Raw genomic sequence first — 20,304 nt, forward strand, 5'->3', positions numbered from 1 at the left:
AAAATTCCCACGATAGCGCATGATGATTATGTCTACTAGGTCAAGACTCAAGAAAATGAGCAATTGTTTTTTACAAGGTGGGATGCCTTTTGGATAAGATCGATTGACATTTCGGCTTCTAAAGTAAGCCGGATTTATAAAAATGGAAATTTGTTTGGATAAACTAAGTGGGCAAGGAACTATGATCCATTGGACACTACAGCGGATAGTGCGCGGCTTGTTGGTTCGTTTGGGATTTTTGTTGAGCCGTTGAAAATCTGTTGTACGTTTTGTGTTATTGTGGCAAATATCGAAAACAATTTGATTGTTTATGCATAAAATTTATATATATAACGTAAACATGGATATAATGGCACTTGGGAGCACAATTACATCCACTGGCCGAGTGGGCATATTAATTTTCTTTGTTGTATCATCTAGAGTTCATCCATCGTTAAATGGCAATGATTGGGAAAGGAACCAAATATATTACCTGAGATCTCAACTTATCTATCCAGATTTCGGACATCACATTAGACAATTGGGAAAATTTATCAGTCTAACCTAGAAATATTTATCGGACTGACTTAGAATATAACTATTGTTGAATGACATTTATTAGTATATGAGCAGTGCTACATCCACGACACTGACCAGACGAAATGCACACGTGTGACATATCGCACCATCCAAGTCCAAGGCAAAATAGCTCCAGTTGTTGGATTAACTATTGTCATGATGTCGTTCACCACAATTGCCGTGTGTAGTAGTTTCAGAATAAAAGCACGATAGTGCGGGAGAAGGAAATTGGGTATGGAGGATGCATGCATGCATTTATATAATTGCTAAAACTAATTGGTGTACACATGTGCCAATTATGGTGAGATGCCATAGTTGCATGTGGTCTAAATATATACTATAAGATATATAAAGTGGCTAAGCAAGAGCTCATCTCGTGCAATTCCAATGCTGGACCAGGGGCTCTCACAGGTTGCCATGTTTTTGCCTTTATGGTTGCCATGTTTTTCTTTCTCTTTTCTGTTTTTTTTACTACTTTGACCTTTTCACTTCTTATATTTAGATGTTTTAGTCACTGGAAATATGTATATAAGAGAATTAAAGCGAATAAACTTCGGCACCTCGTGTGCACTTTTAGTGCTAGCCGTGAGCTCTTCCGTGAGCGACACGTATCCGTTTTTCGCTCTGGTTAAATCTGGTTTTGTAATAGAGTTCACTCTCGGTTTTGTACTGTGTATAAACCACTAAAAAAATAACATGCTATAGGACCGCTAATAGCACGTTCTAGCATTCTGAGCAATGCCTTGCTAGATAATTCCGTGTACATAAGTGATGTGTGTCCTGTTTTTCCTCATGCGCACTCTTGATTATTTTAACACAACGCACTCCCAGTTTTATAGTGTGTTTAGACCACTAAAAAAGCACGCTACAGCGTTTTTCCTCCTATTCACTCTTGGTTCTTTTAACATAGTTCTCTCCCGGTTTTGTACTGTGTTTAGACCACGGAAAAATAGCACACTATAGCACCATTAATAGCATGTTCTAACATTCTGAGCAATGCCTTACTAGATAATTTTTTATATATAATCACCGTTTGTCTGGTTTTTCTGAATCACTCTTAGTTTTTTCAACGCAGTTCACTCCCAGTTTTATAGTGTGTTTAACCAATGAAAAAATAGTACCCTATAGCACCGCTAATAGCACGCCCTAGCGTTCTGAACAATGTCTTGCTAAATAAGTCAGTGTATAATTATTCGCTAATAGTGTATTTTAAAGGTGGCGCAATTTTGTTATAACGTGCTAATTTTTCATTGGTTTAGACTAGACTAGATGTTTCTCATGGACTCCGAAAACTGCGCAGGTCCCACCCTATCGCTTTATCCTCTCGCATCGATCTGGCGCAACCGCGTCTTCTTCCCTTCTTCATCATCCCGGTTCAGATCCACCCCTCCCTATGCATCAGAAGCATCGGCTCTCCTGTGGCCGTTGAACCACGTCCATCCTCTTCCCATGGCAGTTGAGGACCGCATGCCCCAACCTCGCCCACGCCACCACACCTACCCTGATTAGCTATGGGAGTCGGCGCCCGCCGGCATGGATTTCTTGGGATGGGTTGCGTAGCATCATGGCCCCACACCCGACCTCACCATCACACTCTCTATGCCAATGCCTCTCCCTGCTGGCCATGGGACCCAATGCCACAAAGTCGGCAACCTCACTGTCCTCCAGTACCCGACACCCCTGTGTTGACCCCCGCCGATTTCACCTACCTCGCCCACCCTACCTCGGTCGTCTCCCTGACACCCCAGCTCCAGCGCCTTGCCCCGATCGCTTCCACCTTGCCGACCGCCTCCACTACATCGCAACTGCTGTGTCCCCGACTTCAACTCCGCTAACCTCTTCCTCCTATTCGACCACATGCGGTTTTTTTCTCGCTGGGACCCGCGCCGCTACTTCCTATGTGTTTTGGTGCAAGTAATGTTTGGCCAGTTTCAGAGGCTGTAATTTTTCAGATTTTGTAGGATATACATTTAAATATGCCGCTTTCCTAAGAAATAAGGTGTGCACACATGTTTAATTTGATGCTTATCCCTTGTGGAATAGTACTGATATTTTATAGTTAGCTTACAGAGGTTGCTTGACTAACATACTTGTTTTATCATCTTAAAAATGTTGTCAAATATTGCACCAATGAAAGTCCATGAACAAATTTGTGATAGACATATATGAGGGAAAAATCCCACGAATTCTTTTCAATTTGGTTACTCAGTTTAGGACTATAACATAGATGATAGACATTAACCATTGCACTAAATATACTTCGTACCTTGATCTATGCTGTATGCCGACACAATGGTTCAGTGGGAGTTCAATTAATTAGTATCTACATCCTGACTCCGAACTCCAGTTTCAGTTACACAATTTGTCTGGAGAAAGGGACAACAGAACGCGTGCTCCAACATAGAAAGAAGGAAACATGTCACTACTACTATGAGCCATGTGAGGTTGATGAAGGGCAATACTAACATCTTTTCCATTGTTGACCAGCTAAGCACAAATTTGAGTAAAAACTAGAGGCTCTTCTGGAGCATCAATTTTTCCCACTTTAGCTACTTCATGGATTTTTTATTTTGGATGGTCCGATTGAATAAGGATAGGGATGAATACGTGAGCTCCATTTCATTAAGGATTGGGATGAGTATGCGAGCTACATTTCATTCCAGCATACAACAAAACAAACATTTATAATATGTAACCAGAGAAGTTTTGACTACTTGAGGCTATGCACAATGTTACTGAATTACCAAGTTATCCAGCTAAGATTTCAGGTTGCAGGACCACGATGCCTGTTGTTGGCAGTCAACAGAGCAATACGAAGGCTGCACTGGAACACGGAGCAATGTAGTAAGGCTGTGTTTGGCAATCCTCCACTCCTTCACTACAGAGCGGAGCGTGTGGAGCACCCTTTTAGCCGCTCGCCAAAATACAACTGCATGCCGCTCCGCTCTGCAGCGGAGTTGAGCTGCAGAGCGGAGGGATTACGTACAGCCTCTAAATAGTCGGCCCGAGTTCAAAACATTACCAAGTTAGAAGCAGAATGTTGATCTTATTTCCCACTACTGTAGAACATTTGGAAACATGAAAGCGCCCAGCTCTAAAACAAAACAATACAGGTAGAACTGGGCAATTCACCCTGTTCGGGCATGGAACTTGAAAAACACCTCAGAGTCATATAGCCGAACACCTTGCGTGCACGCACCACCGCGCCACGGGCTGCTGCCACGATCTTCCCCTCACTCGGCACCGCCCTCACCGCAGATCTCCTTGAGCCGCCCTGCCGCCTCCGCCGCGTCGATGGAGTACTGCAAGCCACGCGTTACACAACCAGGAACAGTGAGATAGCTGGCAGGAATAGGTCGATCCATTGGCATTCCATTCCCATGAGCCGCGAATGAAATGGATGGTGCGATGAACACGCAGAGAGTGGGAAGGAGCACCGCATTCGGTTGACGTTATTGTACCTTGGAGAGGACCCAGGCGGAGTGGTCATGTGCACGGCGGAGGAGGCCGGCGAGGTCGTCGTCGGCAGAAAGGTGGCGGTAGTTGACGAAGTTCTCGCGGGCGTACTTCGCGTAGTAGGGCCGCGCGTCGGCAGGCAGCCGCCGCACCAGCCGCAGCACCTCCCGGTAGGCGCGTAGCCCGGCGTTCGCCATCGACTCCGATCGAATCCAGGTCTGGTAGAGCAAGGCGCACAAGCACTAGGAAGTAGTACTACACGCTTGTACGGTGCTGTAGTAGTCTGCTAAACTCACAGTGGAAGAAAAAACTCCAATTAACTACTCCCTCCGTCCCGTAATACAAAAGCCTCTTAGTCACTATTTTTTTTTCTCAAAAAGGATCTGAAAGTTTCGCAAAAGGTATACAGCACTTCAAACATAATAAAAATAACATTGAGGTCTCTAGACCATCTAACAACCACCATCGCTGCCAAAACGAGCCATTGATGTGCCACTGTCGCCACTCCTCTATCAGAGCCGGTTTGACCTTGTCACCGGTAGCCGGAAAGTCTTCGTGCATATGCCCCTAAGCACCAACACACTGGAGCCACAATCGTCAACGCTAAACCCTTTTAATAGATCTGAAATAACTGACATCAAATCTTGCCATCGTGCACGCAGGACGAGAAACCATAACCTCGCCGACCGAAGGAGATGACAAAAATCTACCTTGGAGCTCTGTAATTACAGCTAGATAGACGAATTTAGAGAGGATTGGAGAACGGAAGGCAAACTTGAAGAAGAAGTGTGGACGTCAGCCCGAGAGACACACCTGTGAGGATTAAAAAAAACCTAACCTAAACTACTAGCCGGAGTGGAGGCACCAGGATCACCCCTGCCACCAGCTGCTGAAGCGGGAGATAGGGGAGAGGTGAATCCATGGGCTCTCTGACGAAGCTTGGAGGGAACGAGTTTTCCCTAGCCATCGTGATGAAGGGAAGGCAACACTTGCATTAACAGAGTGACCAGGCGTCCAATAGTGCTAGAGCACAACACTACAAACCCCTCCCTCGAAAAGCACACCCCCTGTAACGCCCACGATGCGGCTATATCTCCCACGTGTCGAGGCACGACTTAGAGGCATAACCGCATTGTGGTTTTGTCGCAAGAAGGGTCATCTTCACACAATCCCATGTAATGAACAAGAATGAGATAAAGAGATGGCTTACAATCGCCACTTCACACAATACATAATTAAATCATACATCATTCAAGATACACACATAGGTCCGACTACGGAACCAAAAGAAAAGAAGACAACCCAACTGCCAGATCCCCGATCGTCCCAACTGGGCACCACTACTGATCAAAAAGAAAAGAAACAACACAACGAACAAGATCTTCATCGAGCTCCCACTTGAGCTCAGTTGCGTCACCTGCACTGGTCTCATCGGCACCTGCAACTGTTTGGAAGTATCTGTGAGTCACGAGGACTCAGCAATCTCACACCCGCGAGATCAAGACTATTTAAGCTTAAGGGTAGGAAAGGGGTAGTGAGGTGGAGCTGCAGCAAGCACTTGTTGGGGAACGTAGCAGAAATTCAAAATTTTCTACGCATCACCAAGATCAATCTATAGAGTAATCTAGCAACGAGGGGAAGGGGAGTGCATCTACATACCATTGTAGATCGCGATGCGGAAGCGTTGCAAGAACGCGGATGAAGGAGTTGTACTCGTAGCGATTCAGATCGCGGTTGATTCCGATCTAAGCACCGAAGAACGGTGCCTCCGCGTTCAACACACGTGCAGCCCGGTGACGTCTCCCACGCCTTGATCCAGCAAGGTGAGAGGGAGAGGTTGGGGAAGACTCCATCCAGCAGCAGCACGACGGCGTGGTGGTGATGGAGGAGCGTGGCAATCCCGCAGGGCTTCGCCAAGCACCGCGGGAGAGGAGGAGGAGGGAGAGGGGTAGGGCTGCGCCGAAAGAGAGACGTTCTCATGTCTTGGGCAGCCCCAAACCTCAACTATATATAAGGGGGGAAGGGGGCTGCGCCCCCTCTAGGGTTCCCACCCCCAGGGGTGGCGGCCAGCCCTAGATCCCTTCAAGGGGGGCGGCCAAGGGGAGGAGAGGGGGGGGGGCGCCCCACTAGATGGGCCCTAAGGCCCATCTGGACCTAGGGTTTGCCCCCTCCCACTCTCCCATGCGCCCTGGGCCATGGTGGGGGGGCGCACCAGCCCACCTGGGGCTGGTCCCCTCCCACACTTGGCCCACGCAGCCTTCTGGGGCTGGTGGCCCCACTTGGTGGACCCCCGGGACCCTCCCGAAGGTCCCGGTACATTACCGATAACACCCGAAACTTTTCCGGTGACCAAAACAGGACTTCCCATATATAAATCTTTACCTCCGGACCATTCCGGAACTCCTCGTGACATCCGGGATCTCATCTGGGACTCCGAACAACATTCGGTAACCACGTACATACTTTCCCTATAACCCTAGCGTCATCGAACCTTAAGTGTGTAGACCCTACGGGTTCGGGAACCATGCAGACATGACCGAGACGTTCTCCGGTCAATAACCAACAGCGGGATCTGGATACCCATGTTGTCTCCCACATGTTCCACGATGATCTCATCGGATGAACCACGATGTCGGGGATTCAATCAATCCCGTATTCAATTCCCTTTGTCTATCGATATGTTACTTGCCCGAGATTCGATCGTCGGTATCCCTATACCTTGTTCAATCTCGTTACCGGCAAGTCTCTTTACTCGTTCCGTAACTCACATCATCCCGTGATCAACTCCTTGGTCACATTGTGCACATTATGATGATGTCCTACCGAGTGGGCCCAGAGATACCTCTCCATTTACACGGAGTGACAAATCCCAGTCTCGATTCGTGCCAACCCAACAGACACTTTCGGAGATACCTGTAGTGCACCTTTATAGCCACCCAGTTACGTTGTGACGTTTGGTACACCCAAAGCATTCCTACGGTATCCGGGAGTTGCACAATCTCATGGTCTAAGGAACTAATACTTGACATTAGAAAGGCTCTGAGCAAACGAACTACACGATCTTGTGCTAGGCTTAGGATTGGGTCTTGTCCATCACATCATTCTCCTAATGATGTGATCCCGTTATCAACGACATCCAATGTCCATGGTCAGGAAACCGTAACCATCTATTGATCAATGAGCTAGTCAACTAGAGGCTTACTAGGGACATGGTGTTGTCTATGTATCCACACATGTATCTGAGTTTCCTATCAATACAATTCTAGCATGGATAATAAACGATTATCATGAACAAGGAAATATAATAATAACCTATTTATTATTGCCTCTAGGGCATATTTCCAACAGTCTCCCACTTGCACTAGAGTCAATAATCTAGTCCACATCACCATGTGATTAACACTCATAGGTCACATCACCATGTGACCAACATCCAAAGAGTTTACTAGAGTCAACAATCTAGTTCACATCTCTATGTGATTAACACTCAATGAGTTCTAGTTTGATCATGTTATGCTTGTGAGAGAGGTTATTTAGTCAACGGGTCTGAACCTTTCAGATCCGTGTGTGCTTTACGAATATCTATGTCATCTTGTGGATGCTACCACGCGCTATTTGGAGCCATTTCAAATAATTTCTCTACTATACGAATCCGGTTGACTACTCAGAGTCATCCGGATTAGTGTCAAAGTTCGCATCGACGTAACCCTTTACGACGAACTCCTTTTCACCTCCATAATTGAGAAAATTCCTTAGTCCACTAGATACTAAGGATAAGTTCGACCGCTGTCATGTGATCCATTCCCGGATCACTATTGTACCCCTTGACCAACTCATGGCAAGGCACACTTCATGTGCGGTACACGGCATAGCATACTGTGGAGCCTACGTCTGAAGCATAGGGGACGACCTTCGTCCTTTCTCTCTCTTCTGCTGTGGTCAGGTCTTGAGTCTTACTCAATACTCACACCTTGTAACACAGCCAAGAACTCCTTCTTTGCTGATCTATTTTGAACTCTTTCAAAATCATGTCAAGGTGTGCGTTCTTTGAAAGTATCATCGGGCGTCTTGATCTATCTCTATAGATCTTGATGCCCAATATGTAAGCAGCTTTATCCAGGTCTTCCTTTGAAAAACTCCTTTCAAACAACCCTTTATGCTTTCCAGAAATTTTTACATCATTTCGGATCAACAATATGTCATTCACATATACTTTTCAGAAATGTTGTAGCGCTCCCACTCACTTTATTGTAAATACAAGTTTCTAACAAACTTTGTATAAACCCAAAAACTTTGATCGCTCCATCAAAGCATATATTCTGACTCCGAGATGCTTGCTCTAGTCCATGGAAGGATCGCTGGAGCTAGCATACCTTTTAGCATCCTTAGGATCGACAAAACCTTTCTGATTGTATCACATACAACCTTTCCTTACGAAAACTAGTAAGGAAACTTGTTTTGACATCCATCTGCCAGATTTCATAAATGCAGCTAATGCTAACATGATTCCGACGGACTTAAGCATCGCTACGGATGAGAAAATCTCATCGTAGTCAACTCCTTGAACTTGTGGAAATACTCTTTGCCACAAGTCGAGCTTCATAGACGGTAACATTACCGTCCATGTCCGTCTTCTTCTTAAAGATCCATTTATCTCGGATTTCATGGCTTCTAACCATTTGTCGGAATATGGGCCCACCATCGCTTCTCCATAGCTCGTAGGTTCAGTATTGTCCAACAATATGATATCTCAGACAGGATAACGTACCACTCTGAAGTAGCACGCATCCTCGTCGTCCTACGAGGTTTGGTAGTGACTTGATCCGAAGTTTCATGATCACTATCATAAGCTTCCACTTCAATTGGTGTAGGTGCCACAGGAACAACTTCCTGTGCCCTGCTACACACTAGTCGAAGTGACGGTTCAATAACCTTATCAAGTCTCCACCATCCTCCCACTCAATTTTCGAGAGAAACTTTTCCTCGAGAAAAGACCCTGTTACTAGAAGCAATTACTTTTGCTTCCAGATCTGAAATAGGAGGTATACCCAACTGTTTTTGGGTATTCTATGAAGATGCATTTATCCGCTTTGGGTTCGAGCTTATCAGCCTGAAACTTTTTCACATAAGCAGCCCCAAACTTTTAAGAAACGACAACTTAGGTTTCTCTAAACGGTGTCGTCTCAACGGAATTGCGTGGTGCCCCTTTTAAAGTGAATACGGTTGTCTCTAATGCCTAACCCATAAACGATAGTGGTAATTCGATAAGAGACATCATGGTATGCACCATATCCAATAGGGTGCAGTTATGATGTTCGGACACACCATCACACTGTGGTGTTCCAGGCGGTATTAATTGTGAAACACTTTCCACAATGTCTTAATTGTGTGCCAAACTCGTAATTCAGATATCTCTATGATCATATCATAGACATTTTATCCTCTTGTCACGACGATCTTCAGCTTCACTCTGAAATTACTTGAACCTTTCAATAATTCAGACTTGTGTTTCATCAAGTAAATACACTCAGCATCTACTCAAATCATCTGTGAAGTAAGAACATAACGATATCCACTGCATGCCTCAGCACTCATTGGACTGCACACATCAAAATGTATTACTTCCAACAAGTTGCTCTCTTGTTCCATCTTACTGAAAACGAGGACTTTCAGTCATCTTGCCCATGTGGTATGATTTGCATGTCTCAAGTGATTCAAAATCAAGTGAGTCCAAACGATCCATCTGCATGGAGTTTCTTCATGCATATATACCAATAGACATGGTTCGCATGTCTCAATCTTTTCAAAAATGACTGAGTCCAAAGATCCATCTACATGGAGCTTCTTCATGCGTTCTATACCAATATGACTCAAATGGCAGTGCCACAAGTATGTGGAACTATCATTACTATTTTATATCTTTTGGCATGAACATGTGTATCACTACGATCGAGATTCATTTTAGGTGCAAGACCATTGAAGGTATTATTCAAATAAACAGAGTAACCATTATTCTCCTTAAATGAATAACCGTATTGCGATAAACATAATCCAATCATGCTCAACGCAAACACCAAATCTCGATGGTAGAGGGAGCATGCGATGCTTGATCACATCAACCTTGGAAACACTTTCAACACACATCGTCATCTCACTTTTAGCTAGTCTCCGTTTATTGCGCAGCTTTTATTTTGTGTTACTAAAACTTAGCAACCGAACCGGTATCTAATACCCTGGTGCTGCTAGGAGTACTAGTAAAGTACACATTCATATAACGTATATCCAATATACTTCTGTCGACCTTGCCTGCCTTCTCATCTACCAAGTATCTAGGGTAGTACTGCTTCAGTGACCGTTCCCCTCATTACAGAAGCACTTAGTCTCGGGTTTGGGTTCAACCTTGGGATTCTTCACTAGAGCAGCAAATGATTTGCTGTTTCATGAAGTATCCCTTTTGCCCTTGCCCTTCTAGAAACTAGTGGTTTTGCTAACCATCAACAATTGATGCTCCTTCTTGATTTCTACTTTCGTGGTGTCAAACATCGCGAATAGCTCAAGGATCATCATAACTATCCCTGATATGTTATAGTTCATCACGAAGCTCTACTAGCTTGGTGGCAGTGACTATGGAGAACCATCACTATCTCATCTGGGGGATTAACTCCCACTCGATTCAAGCGATTGTGATACTCAGACAATCTGAGCACATGCTCAACGATTGAGCTTTTCTCCCTTAGTTTGCAGGCTTAAGAAACTTGTCAGAGGTCTCATACCTCTTGACGTGGGCACTAGTCTGAAATCCCAATTTCAGTCTTCGGAACATCTCATATGTTCTGCGACGTTTCAAAACCGTCTTTGGTGCCACAATTCTAAACCTTTAGCAATACACACTGAACTATCACGTAGTCATCAAAACGTGTATGTCAGATGTTTCGTAACATCTACAGACGACGCTGAGGCCAGCACACCGAGCGGTGCATTAAGGACATAAGCCTTCTGTGCAGCAATGAGGACAATCCTCAGTTTACGGACCCAGTCCGCATAATTGCTACTATCAACTTTCAACTAAATTTTCTCTAGGAACATATCTTAAACAGTAGAACTAAAGCGCAAGCTATGACATAATTTGCAAAGACCTTTTGACTATGTTCATGATAATGAAGTTCATCTGATTATTGAACTCCCACTCAGATAGACATCCCTCTAGTCATCTAAGTGATACATGATCCGAGTCAAACTAGGCCGTGTCCGATCATCACGTGAGACGAACTAGTCATCATCGGTGAACATCTCCATGTTGATCGTATCTACTATACGACTCATGTTCGACCTTTCGGTCTCTTGTGTTCCGAGGCCATGTCTGTACATGCTAGGGTCGTCAAGTCAACCTAAGTGTTTCGCATGTGTTCCGAGGCCATGTCTGTACATGCTAGGCTCGTCAACACCCGTTGTATTCGAACGTTAGAATCTATCACACCCGATCATCACGTGGTGCTTCGAAACAACGAACCTTCGCAACGGTGCACAGTTAGGGGGAACACGTCTCTTGAAATTTTAGTGAGGGATCATCTTATTTATGCTACCGTCATTCTAAGCAAATAAGACGCATAACATGATAAACATCACATGCAATCAAATAGTGACATGATATGGCCAATATCATTTTGCTCCTTTGATCTCCATCTTCGGGGCACCATGATCATCTTTGTCACCGGCATGACACCATGATCTCCATCATCATGATCTCCATCATTGTGTCTTCATGAAGTTGTCACACCAACGATTACTTCTACTTCTATGGCTAACGCGCTTAGCAATAAAGTAAAATAATTTACATGGTGTTATTCAATGACACGCAGGTCATACAAAAAATAAAGACAACTCCTATGGCTCCTGCCGGTTGTCATACTCATCGACATGCAAGTCGTGATTCCTATTACAAGAATATGATCAATCTCATACATCACATATATCATTCATCACATCTTCTGGCCATATCACATCACATAGCACATGCTGCAAAAACAAGTTAGACGTCCTCTAATTGTTGTTGCAAGTTTTTACGTGGCTTGTATAGGTTTCTAGCAAGAACGTTTCTTACCTACGTAAAACCACAACGTGATATGCCAATTTCTATTTACCCTTCATAAGGACCCTTTTCATCGAATCCGTTCCGACTAAAGTGGGAGAGACAGACACCCGCTAGCCACCTTATGCAACTAGTGCATGTCAGTCGGTGGAACCTGTCTCACGTAAGCGTACGTGCAAGGTCGGTCCGGGCCGCTTCATCCCACAATGCCGCCGAAACAAGATAAGACTAGTAGCGGCAAGAAAATTGACAACATCGACGCCCACAACTACTTTGTGTTCTACTCGTGCATAGAAACTACGCATAGACCTAGCTCATGATGCCACTGTTAGGGAACGTAGCAGAAATTCAAAATTTTCTACGCATCACCAAGATCAATCTATGGAGTAATCTAGCAACGAGGGGAAGGGGAGTGCATCTACATACCATTGTAGATCGCGATGCGGAAGCGTTGCAAGAACGCGGATGAAGGAGTCGTACTCGTAGCGATTCAGATCGCGGTTGATTCCGATCTAAGCACCGAAGAACGGTGCCTCCGCGTTCAACACACGTGCAGCCCGGTGACGTCTCCCACGCCTTGATCCAGCAAGGTGAGAGGGAGAGGTTGGGGAAGACTCCATCCAGCAGCAGCACGACGGCGTGGTGGTGATGGAGGAGCGTGGCAATCCCGCAGGGCTTCGCCAAGCACCGCGGGAGAGGAGGAGGAGGGAGAGGGGTAGGGCTGCGCCGAAAGAGAGAAGTTCTCATGTCTTGGGCAGCCCCAAACCTCAACTATATATAAGGGGGGAAGGGGGCTGCGCCCCCTCTAGGGTTCCCACCCCCAGGGGTGGCGGCCAGCCCTAGATCCCTTCAAGGGGGGCGGCCAAGGGGAGGAGAGGGGGGGGGCGCCCCACTAGATGGGCCCTAAGGCCCATCTGGACCTAGGGTTTGCCCCCTCCCACTCTCCCATGCGCCCTGGGCCTTGGTGGGGGGGGGGGCGCACCAGCCCACCTGGGGCTGGTCCCCTCCCACACTTGGCCCACGCAGCCTTTTGGGGCTGGTGGCCCCACTTGGTGGACCCCCGGGACCCTCCCGAAGGTCCCGGTACATTACCGATAACACCCGAAACTTTTCCGGTGACCAAAACAGGACTTCCCATATATAAATCTTTACCTCCGGACCATTCCGGAACTCCTCGTGACGTCTGGGATCTCATCCGGGACTCCGAACAACATTCGGTAACCACGTACATACTTTCCCTATAACCCTAGCGTCATCGAACCTTAAGTGTGTAGACCCTACGGGTTCGGGAACCATGCAGACATGACCGAGACGTTCTCCGGTCAATAACCAACAGCGGGATCTGGATACCCATGTTGTCTCCCACATGTTCCACGATGATCTCATCGGATGAACCACGATGTCGGGGATTCAATCAATCCCGTATTCAATTCCCTTTGTCTATCGATATGTTACTTGCCCGAGATTCGATCGTCGGTATCCCTATACCTTGTTCAATCTCGTTACCGGCAAGTCTCTTTACTCGTTCCGTAACTCACATCATCCCGTGATCAACTCCTTGGTCACATTGTGCACATTATGATGATGTCCTACCGAGTGGGCCCAGAGATACCTCTCCGTTTACACGGAGTGACAAATCCCAGTCTCGATTCGTGCCAACCCAACAGACACTTTCGGAGATACCTGTAGTGCACCTTTATAGCCACCAGTTACGTTGTGACGTTTGGTACACCCAAAGCATTCCTACGGTATCCGGGAGTTGCACAATCTCATGGTCTAAGGAACTGATACTTGACATTAGAAAAGCTCTGAGCAAACGAACTACACGATCTTGTGCTAGGCTTAGAATTGGGTCTTGTCCATCACATCATTCTCCTAATGATGTGATCCCGTTATCAACGACATCCAATGTCCATGGTCAGGAAACCGTAACCATCTATTGATCAATGAGCTAGTCAACTAGAGGCTTACTAGGGACATGGTGTTGTCTATGTATCCACACATGTATCTGAGTTTCCTATCAATACAATTCTAGCATGGATAATAAACGATTATCATGAACAAGGAAATATAATAATAACCTATTTATAGGGCATATTTCCAACAGCACTAGCATATATGGTGGCTAACATACGCAAATAAGAGCGAGAAGAGGAGCAAAGGAACGGTCGTCAACTAGTATTGATCAAGAAGTGATCCTGAACTCCTACTTACGTCAAACATAACCCAGAAACCGTGCTCACTTCCCGGACTCCGCCGAGAAGAGACCATCACGGCTACACACGCGGTTGATGTATTTTAATTAAGTCAAGTGTCAAGTTCTCTACAATCGGATATTAACAAATTCCCATCTGCCACATAACCGCGGGCACGGCTCTCGAAAGTTTATACCCTGCAGGGGTGTCCCAACTTAGCCCATTATAAGCTCTCATGGTCAACGAAGGATATTCCTTCTCCCGGGAAGACCCGATCAGTCTCGGAATCCCGGTTACAAGACATTTCAACAATGGTAAAAAAAGTCCAGCAAAGCCGCCCGAATGTGCCGACAAATCCCGATAGGAGCTGCACATATCTCGTTCTCAGGGCACACCGGATGAGCAGTCCGTACAACTAAAACCAGACCTCAAGTTTCCCTGAGGTGGCGCTGCAAAGGGCTCTAGTTTGGACCAACACTCCGAGGAGCACTGGCCCGGGGGGGGGGGTGTAAAATAAGATGACCCTCGGGATGCGCGACTCCCAAGGGAAAAAGGCTAGGTAAGGCAAATGTAAAACCAAGGTTGGGCCTTGCTGGAAGAGTTTTATTCAAAGCGAACTGTCAAGGGGGTCCCATAAATCACCCAACCGCGTTAGGAACGCAAAATCAAGGAACATAACACCGGTATGACGGAACTAGGGCGGCAAGAGTGGAACAAAACACCAGACATAAGGCCGAGCCTTCCACCCTTTACCAAGTATATAGATGCATTAATAATATAAGAGATATTGTGATATCCCAACATAAGCATAATCCACCATGGAGCAATCTTCATCTTCACCTGCAACTAGCAACGCTATAAGAGGGGCTGAGCAAAAGCGGTAACATAGCCAAACAACGGTTTGCTAAGAAGGGTGACAAAGGTTAGAGGTTCATGGCAATATGGGAGGCATGAAATAGCAAGTGGTAGGTAGCGCTGCACAGCAATAGAGCGAACAACTAGCAAGCAAAGATAGAAGTGATTTCGAGGGTATGGCCATCTTGCCTGAAATCCCGGTAGGAAGAATGAACGAGTCCATGAAGAAGTCAAACGGACGGAGTCGAACAAATCCTCACAACTCCGGAAAGAAACCGAAGCGAACGAGAGAAGCAACCCAGAAAGAAACAAACAACAAAGTAAACAAACAATCATAAACATGGCATGATGCACAATCAAGTATTATGCATGTCCGGTTTAATTAGGCATGGCATGGCAACAAACAATACTACAAATTAAGTGGAGCTCAATATGCGACGAGTTGCATATTGACGAAACACCACATCAATTGTTTAGTTCTCTCGGTTATGTACCCAACAATATTAAATGTTGATTAACATGCAAGAGGTGAAGCATAAGTTTTTTTAACTAACTATCTAGGCAATTTAAATGAGGCCGGAACAATAAACAATAATTCCGGAAAATCCTCATGTCATTTAGCAATTTTAATGCAAACATCAATTGTAACCATTTAAATGTTGTTATCATGATGCGAATGACATATGCAAGTTTTTAAGCAATTTTATAAAACGTGGACAAGAGCATGTTATGAAGCATTTGTTACTGTGGTGGAACGAAAAGGGTGCCACGGCAACGATAACGAAAATGATGCCACGGCAACATATCAGTTCCGGTAAATCATAGAGATACCGGTGCAAAAGAGCAAGTGTGCGGATGTGCGAAACGTGCAAAAGATGGTGGGGTGCTCCCGGTTACCGGGTTCCCACGGGTCGACGGCATGGCAACCGAGGAGGAACGTGCATGAAGCAAACGGGCACGGTGCAAACATACGGTTCACGGACGTCGTCGTGGGGTTATACCTTCGAAGCGTGCATTCGGGGCGGAACGCGTTCGAAGTGGAAGTAGTTGTTCACGTGTCGTAGGGGAAGTAGTCATTCTCGCGGTGGTAGTGGAAGTAGTGGTACATGTTTCGTAGTCGTACACATTCCGTAGATGTTCGGGGTCACGGCGAGGAACTTGACGTCCACGGAGTCTTCGAGGGTCGACGGTAGTGGTACACGTTTCGTAGTCATTTGAGTCATCGGTAGAGGAACTTGGTGGTCCAAGTAGTCGAACTTGGCGCATCCGAGGGGTACTTGGTGAAATCACGTAGTCGTACACGGGTCGTAGAGGTACTTGGCGCATCGTCGTGGTACTTGGCAAAATTCTCGGAGAAGATGCTTGAATGTCCGGGTACGGGTCTTGGCGTCTCGTTCTTGCTGATCTAAAACCAAACCAACACCAAGCGAGACAACAGGGGCCTCTGGCGGGCAGCAGCAAGGGCGTCGAGGCTCATGGGCGCAGAGGAGTCCAGGCCATGGCACAAGATCCCGGCGGCTCGGGCAGCACGGTGCAGAGGGACGCAGGCAGGAGGTGAAAAGACGGCGCGGCAGCGGGGCGATGGGGATGGACGGAGGAGATGGGCTCGACAGCCAGAACGACGTCACGATGGCAGAGGAAGGGGTGGCCGGGGTGCCTTGGCGCAACGGAGGCGGAGCAGAGGAGGATCGAGGCGCGATGGAGCTCCTGGTGGTCGCAGCGCGCGACGAGGAGACGCGGGAGGCAGCGGGTACGGCGATGCCTCGCTGGACTTGGCGCGGCCGCGGACAAGGGCTGGAGGCGGCCAGCTGTAGGATGTAGGGCTGGGAGGCGGCGCCATGGAGCTTGGCGAGGCGACGGGGACGGCGGCATGGACGGGCAGAAGGCGCTCGGGATCGAGCTCCTCTCGATCCGGAGCATGGATGCGGGCGCGGGACGGAGGCGGAGGAGGAGCTGCAGAGGAGTGGCTGGCGATGGAAGGGGGCGCGACGGCGGCGAGGAGGCCGACGGGGCTCCGGCCTGGTGGCGTTGGCGCTCCTGCGGGCATTCATGGCGGCAGCGAGGAGAGGTGGCCGCGGCAGGGTCAGGGCAGAGGCAAGGCGAGGACGACGACGAACTGGAGAAGAACTGCAGCGGCGGCGAGCGTCGAGGGCCACGGGCGCCGGGAACAGGGGCGCCATGGGGATCGGGCGCGTGCGGTCCTCTCCTGTGCGAAGCGTGTGTGTGTGTGTGCCTGACAGGAACGAGAGGGGAAGGCTGTAGGTGGCGGCGGAGGAGGGACGAGAGGGAGAGATCGAGAGGAGGGGGTTCGGGCTAGGTTAGCGAGGGGGCTGCTGGGCCTTGGGCCATGGAGGTGGCTAGGCTGCGGATGGGCCTAGATGGCCTGCTGGCTCTCTCTCACTCTAAAACAAATAAAAAGCAAAACAGGGATAATAAAAAAAAGAAAAAAAGAGAGGTTAGGGGAAGAAGTTGGACATGGGGATTATTTTCCCGGACTCACAAAAATGTGCTCGATCCAGGAAAAATAGAAGCGGCAAGATTGAAAGATATAAATTCAAATGCATTTGAATTAATTCAAATGATTTGAATAGGAAGTGAGGGTTGGGAAGGTCCAAAAATGTTCGGATTTTTGGCGGAGCTCCGGAAAGTGAAGAAAGAATATATGGCAAGGTTGGAGACCAAGAATTAAGATAACAAAGGCATTGGGATAATTTACAAGTGTGTTATGGTGATTTCCAAGATAAAGAAATATTTAATATAGCTCCCTAATATTGGGAGGATATGTTATAAAGTGAAGTCACCATGTGCATTTCCCTCGATTTAAATGGATCGAAGATCCATGCAATTTACTTAGTTGAGTTTTTAAAAATTAAATGACATGATGGCATGATGCCATGATGCAATGCAAAAATAAAAGAGCAAGCACAAAAGAAACACACGGTGATCACGAAAATATGGAAGTCTTCTGAAGCGTCGGTCTTGGGGCGTTACAACACTCCACCACTACAAGAGGATCTCGTCCCGAGATCTAGGATGGCACCGGAGAAAAGCGGAAGAGGAAGAGGTAAAACAAATTGCTTCTCTGACAATTGAATGAAACCAAAGAACCTTGCGAGGTTGAACAAATTTAAAGAAGGAATACAAGGAAGATGAACAAAGTTGAAAACACTCCGGTTAAAACAAGATAGATAAAGAATAATTGTGATAAAATCTGGACAGCACTCCGACTGTAAATGGAAGGAATTGAACATGAATTTGACAAGATGAGGGGATACTTGACGAAATCAACAACACACTGCCTCCGGAACTATTAAAAGAATGGCACAAGGGGTAAGAAAGATTTCAGACAGCCCTCCTGTTGAGGAAGGAGACAAAACTTGATAAGATGAGAGAACTCGAATGAAAACACGACACTCCGGCAAAACGGATAAGAAAGGAAAAATTGCATGATCTTGACAAAACAAGATGATTGGTCGAAGAGAGCAACATCACAAAGCCTCCGTAAACAAAGCATGATAGTTAGATAGTTGGAGTGAATAGAACGCAGAATGAAACCAACATCTCCTACCATAAATGAATTTTAAGGAGCATCCTTACGAAGTAGGATTGAACGGAGTTGTTGGAAAACCAACAACGAAAATAATAAGCTTGTAGTGGGCTTATGGAAACATCTCAACATTATGAGGTGACAACCCGCCACTAACGGAAACAATTGCTTGCTTGAGATCAACGAAGAGATGAAAACTTCTTCCACCAAGAGGAGAAAGAGAAAACTTGATCATTGATAAACTCCCCAAATAGCTACATTCCTTAGGGAAGGCTATAGGTGAAATATAACCCAATACAACTCCAACAAAAAGATTGATTGGATGAAAAAATCTCTTGAACGAAGATAAAATGATGGATTTAAATATGTCACTCTTGAAAACTTTGTGAATCATGAAACCCGAAGGAAAATTATCGAAAATGACATAAAACCACCTCAAAAGATATTGGTAGAGAGAATTGCACTTCATAATGTACGATGAAGAATGCTTGAACTCCTCAAAACAACACATGTGTTGAGCACCACGTTTATTTAAGAGTATAGCTTGACGGATCATAACTTTGAGAGAAATCTTGAAGAACAATTGAAGAATGAAAGGAATCCTTGATGAGCCACCATGTTGATCCTTCGTGAGAACTCCGGTAATAAAAGGATGATAAAAAGAAAGAGAAGTTGACAACACAAGGTGAAACCTTGCAATGATTTGGGTGGAGCTTTGAAATGATATAACCGAGAAAACTTGGAACTCCGGAAAGAAAAGATGAACAACTTGGAACCGAGAATTTGATATCATGAACGAACTCCAAAAGAAGGGATTAAACACTTGGATGAAACAAGAATAAGAATTACGTTATGCGTATCCTTCACCAATTTAAATTGATGACAAGCAACGGATCTTGCATACTACTTATTCTCGTAGAAAGGATTAACATAGATATTGCGCAAACTTGTGAAGGTCTTCATCGAAACACCGGTAGGATTGAAACAACGAATAAATTGGTATGATAACGAAGGAAGAGAAAATCTTGAACGAAACCACCGTAAGAATTGAAAATGAACGAAGAAAAGATAAAGAAACATCGGGAAGAATTAGAAAATGAACGAAGATACTTGATAGAAATTTAGATACAAGAGAATGAAGAGATCGCGAGCTGACTAGAGAATACTTGAATGATGCACCGGTAAGATTTGGAGAACGAGAGCTGAAAACTTAGAACGAAGAAATCTTCTGAAATGATGGCCTTTGGATGAACAAGAAACGAAAACAACTCTGAAATGCTCCGGATGGGTAAGAAAAGAATTGCGTGATTGGAAACAATTTGAGAGGATGGCAACAAGTTAGAACCATGAATCTTCAAGAGAACGGACCAAGATTTAGGAGAAATTCTTCTTCGGTCTTCAAATGTTGAGAATGATGATGAGAAACACCATCAAGAATTATTGAGGCACTCCGGAATGAAAAATTGGAAAGGTTGAAACAACGACGAAAAGAATTTGAAAGATCTTGGAGAAAGACATTTGACTGATGATAATTCATTCTTACGTCAAACTTTGTAATTAATTTGAGAATAACTCCGAAAAGAATTAGAAGAGTCAGGTAAGAT

The 20,304-nt window shown here is 45.8% G+C and overlaps 1 protein-coding gene across 1 annotated transcript; it reads right to left on the reverse strand.

Moving 5' to 3' along the window:
* Positions 1-3,411: 3,411 nt before the first annotated feature.
* Positions 3,412-4,298, reverse strand: LOC123141277 (LYR motif-containing protein At3g19508). The gene is made up of 2 exons (XM_044560455.1): positions 4,020-4,298; positions 3,412-3,860 (listed from the first exon to the last, which is right to left on the reverse strand). Exons 1-2 carry the CDS (start codon positions 4,209-4,211, stop codon positions 3,792-3,794), a joined length of 261 nt encoding a protein of 86 aa, XP_044416390.1. The 5' UTR covers positions 4,212-4,298; the 3' UTR covers positions 3,412-3,791.
* Between the last annotated feature and the right edge of the window lie 16,006 nt (positions 4,299-20,304).

The sequence above is a fragment of the Triticum aestivum genome, chromosome 6D (assembly GCF_018294505.1).
Source record: "Triticum aestivum cultivar Chinese Spring chromosome 6D, IWGSC CS RefSeq v2.1, whole genome shotgun sequence".
In the NCBI taxonomy this organism is placed as follows: Eukaryota; Viridiplantae; Streptophyta; class Magnoliopsida; order Poales; family Poaceae; genus Triticum; species Triticum aestivum.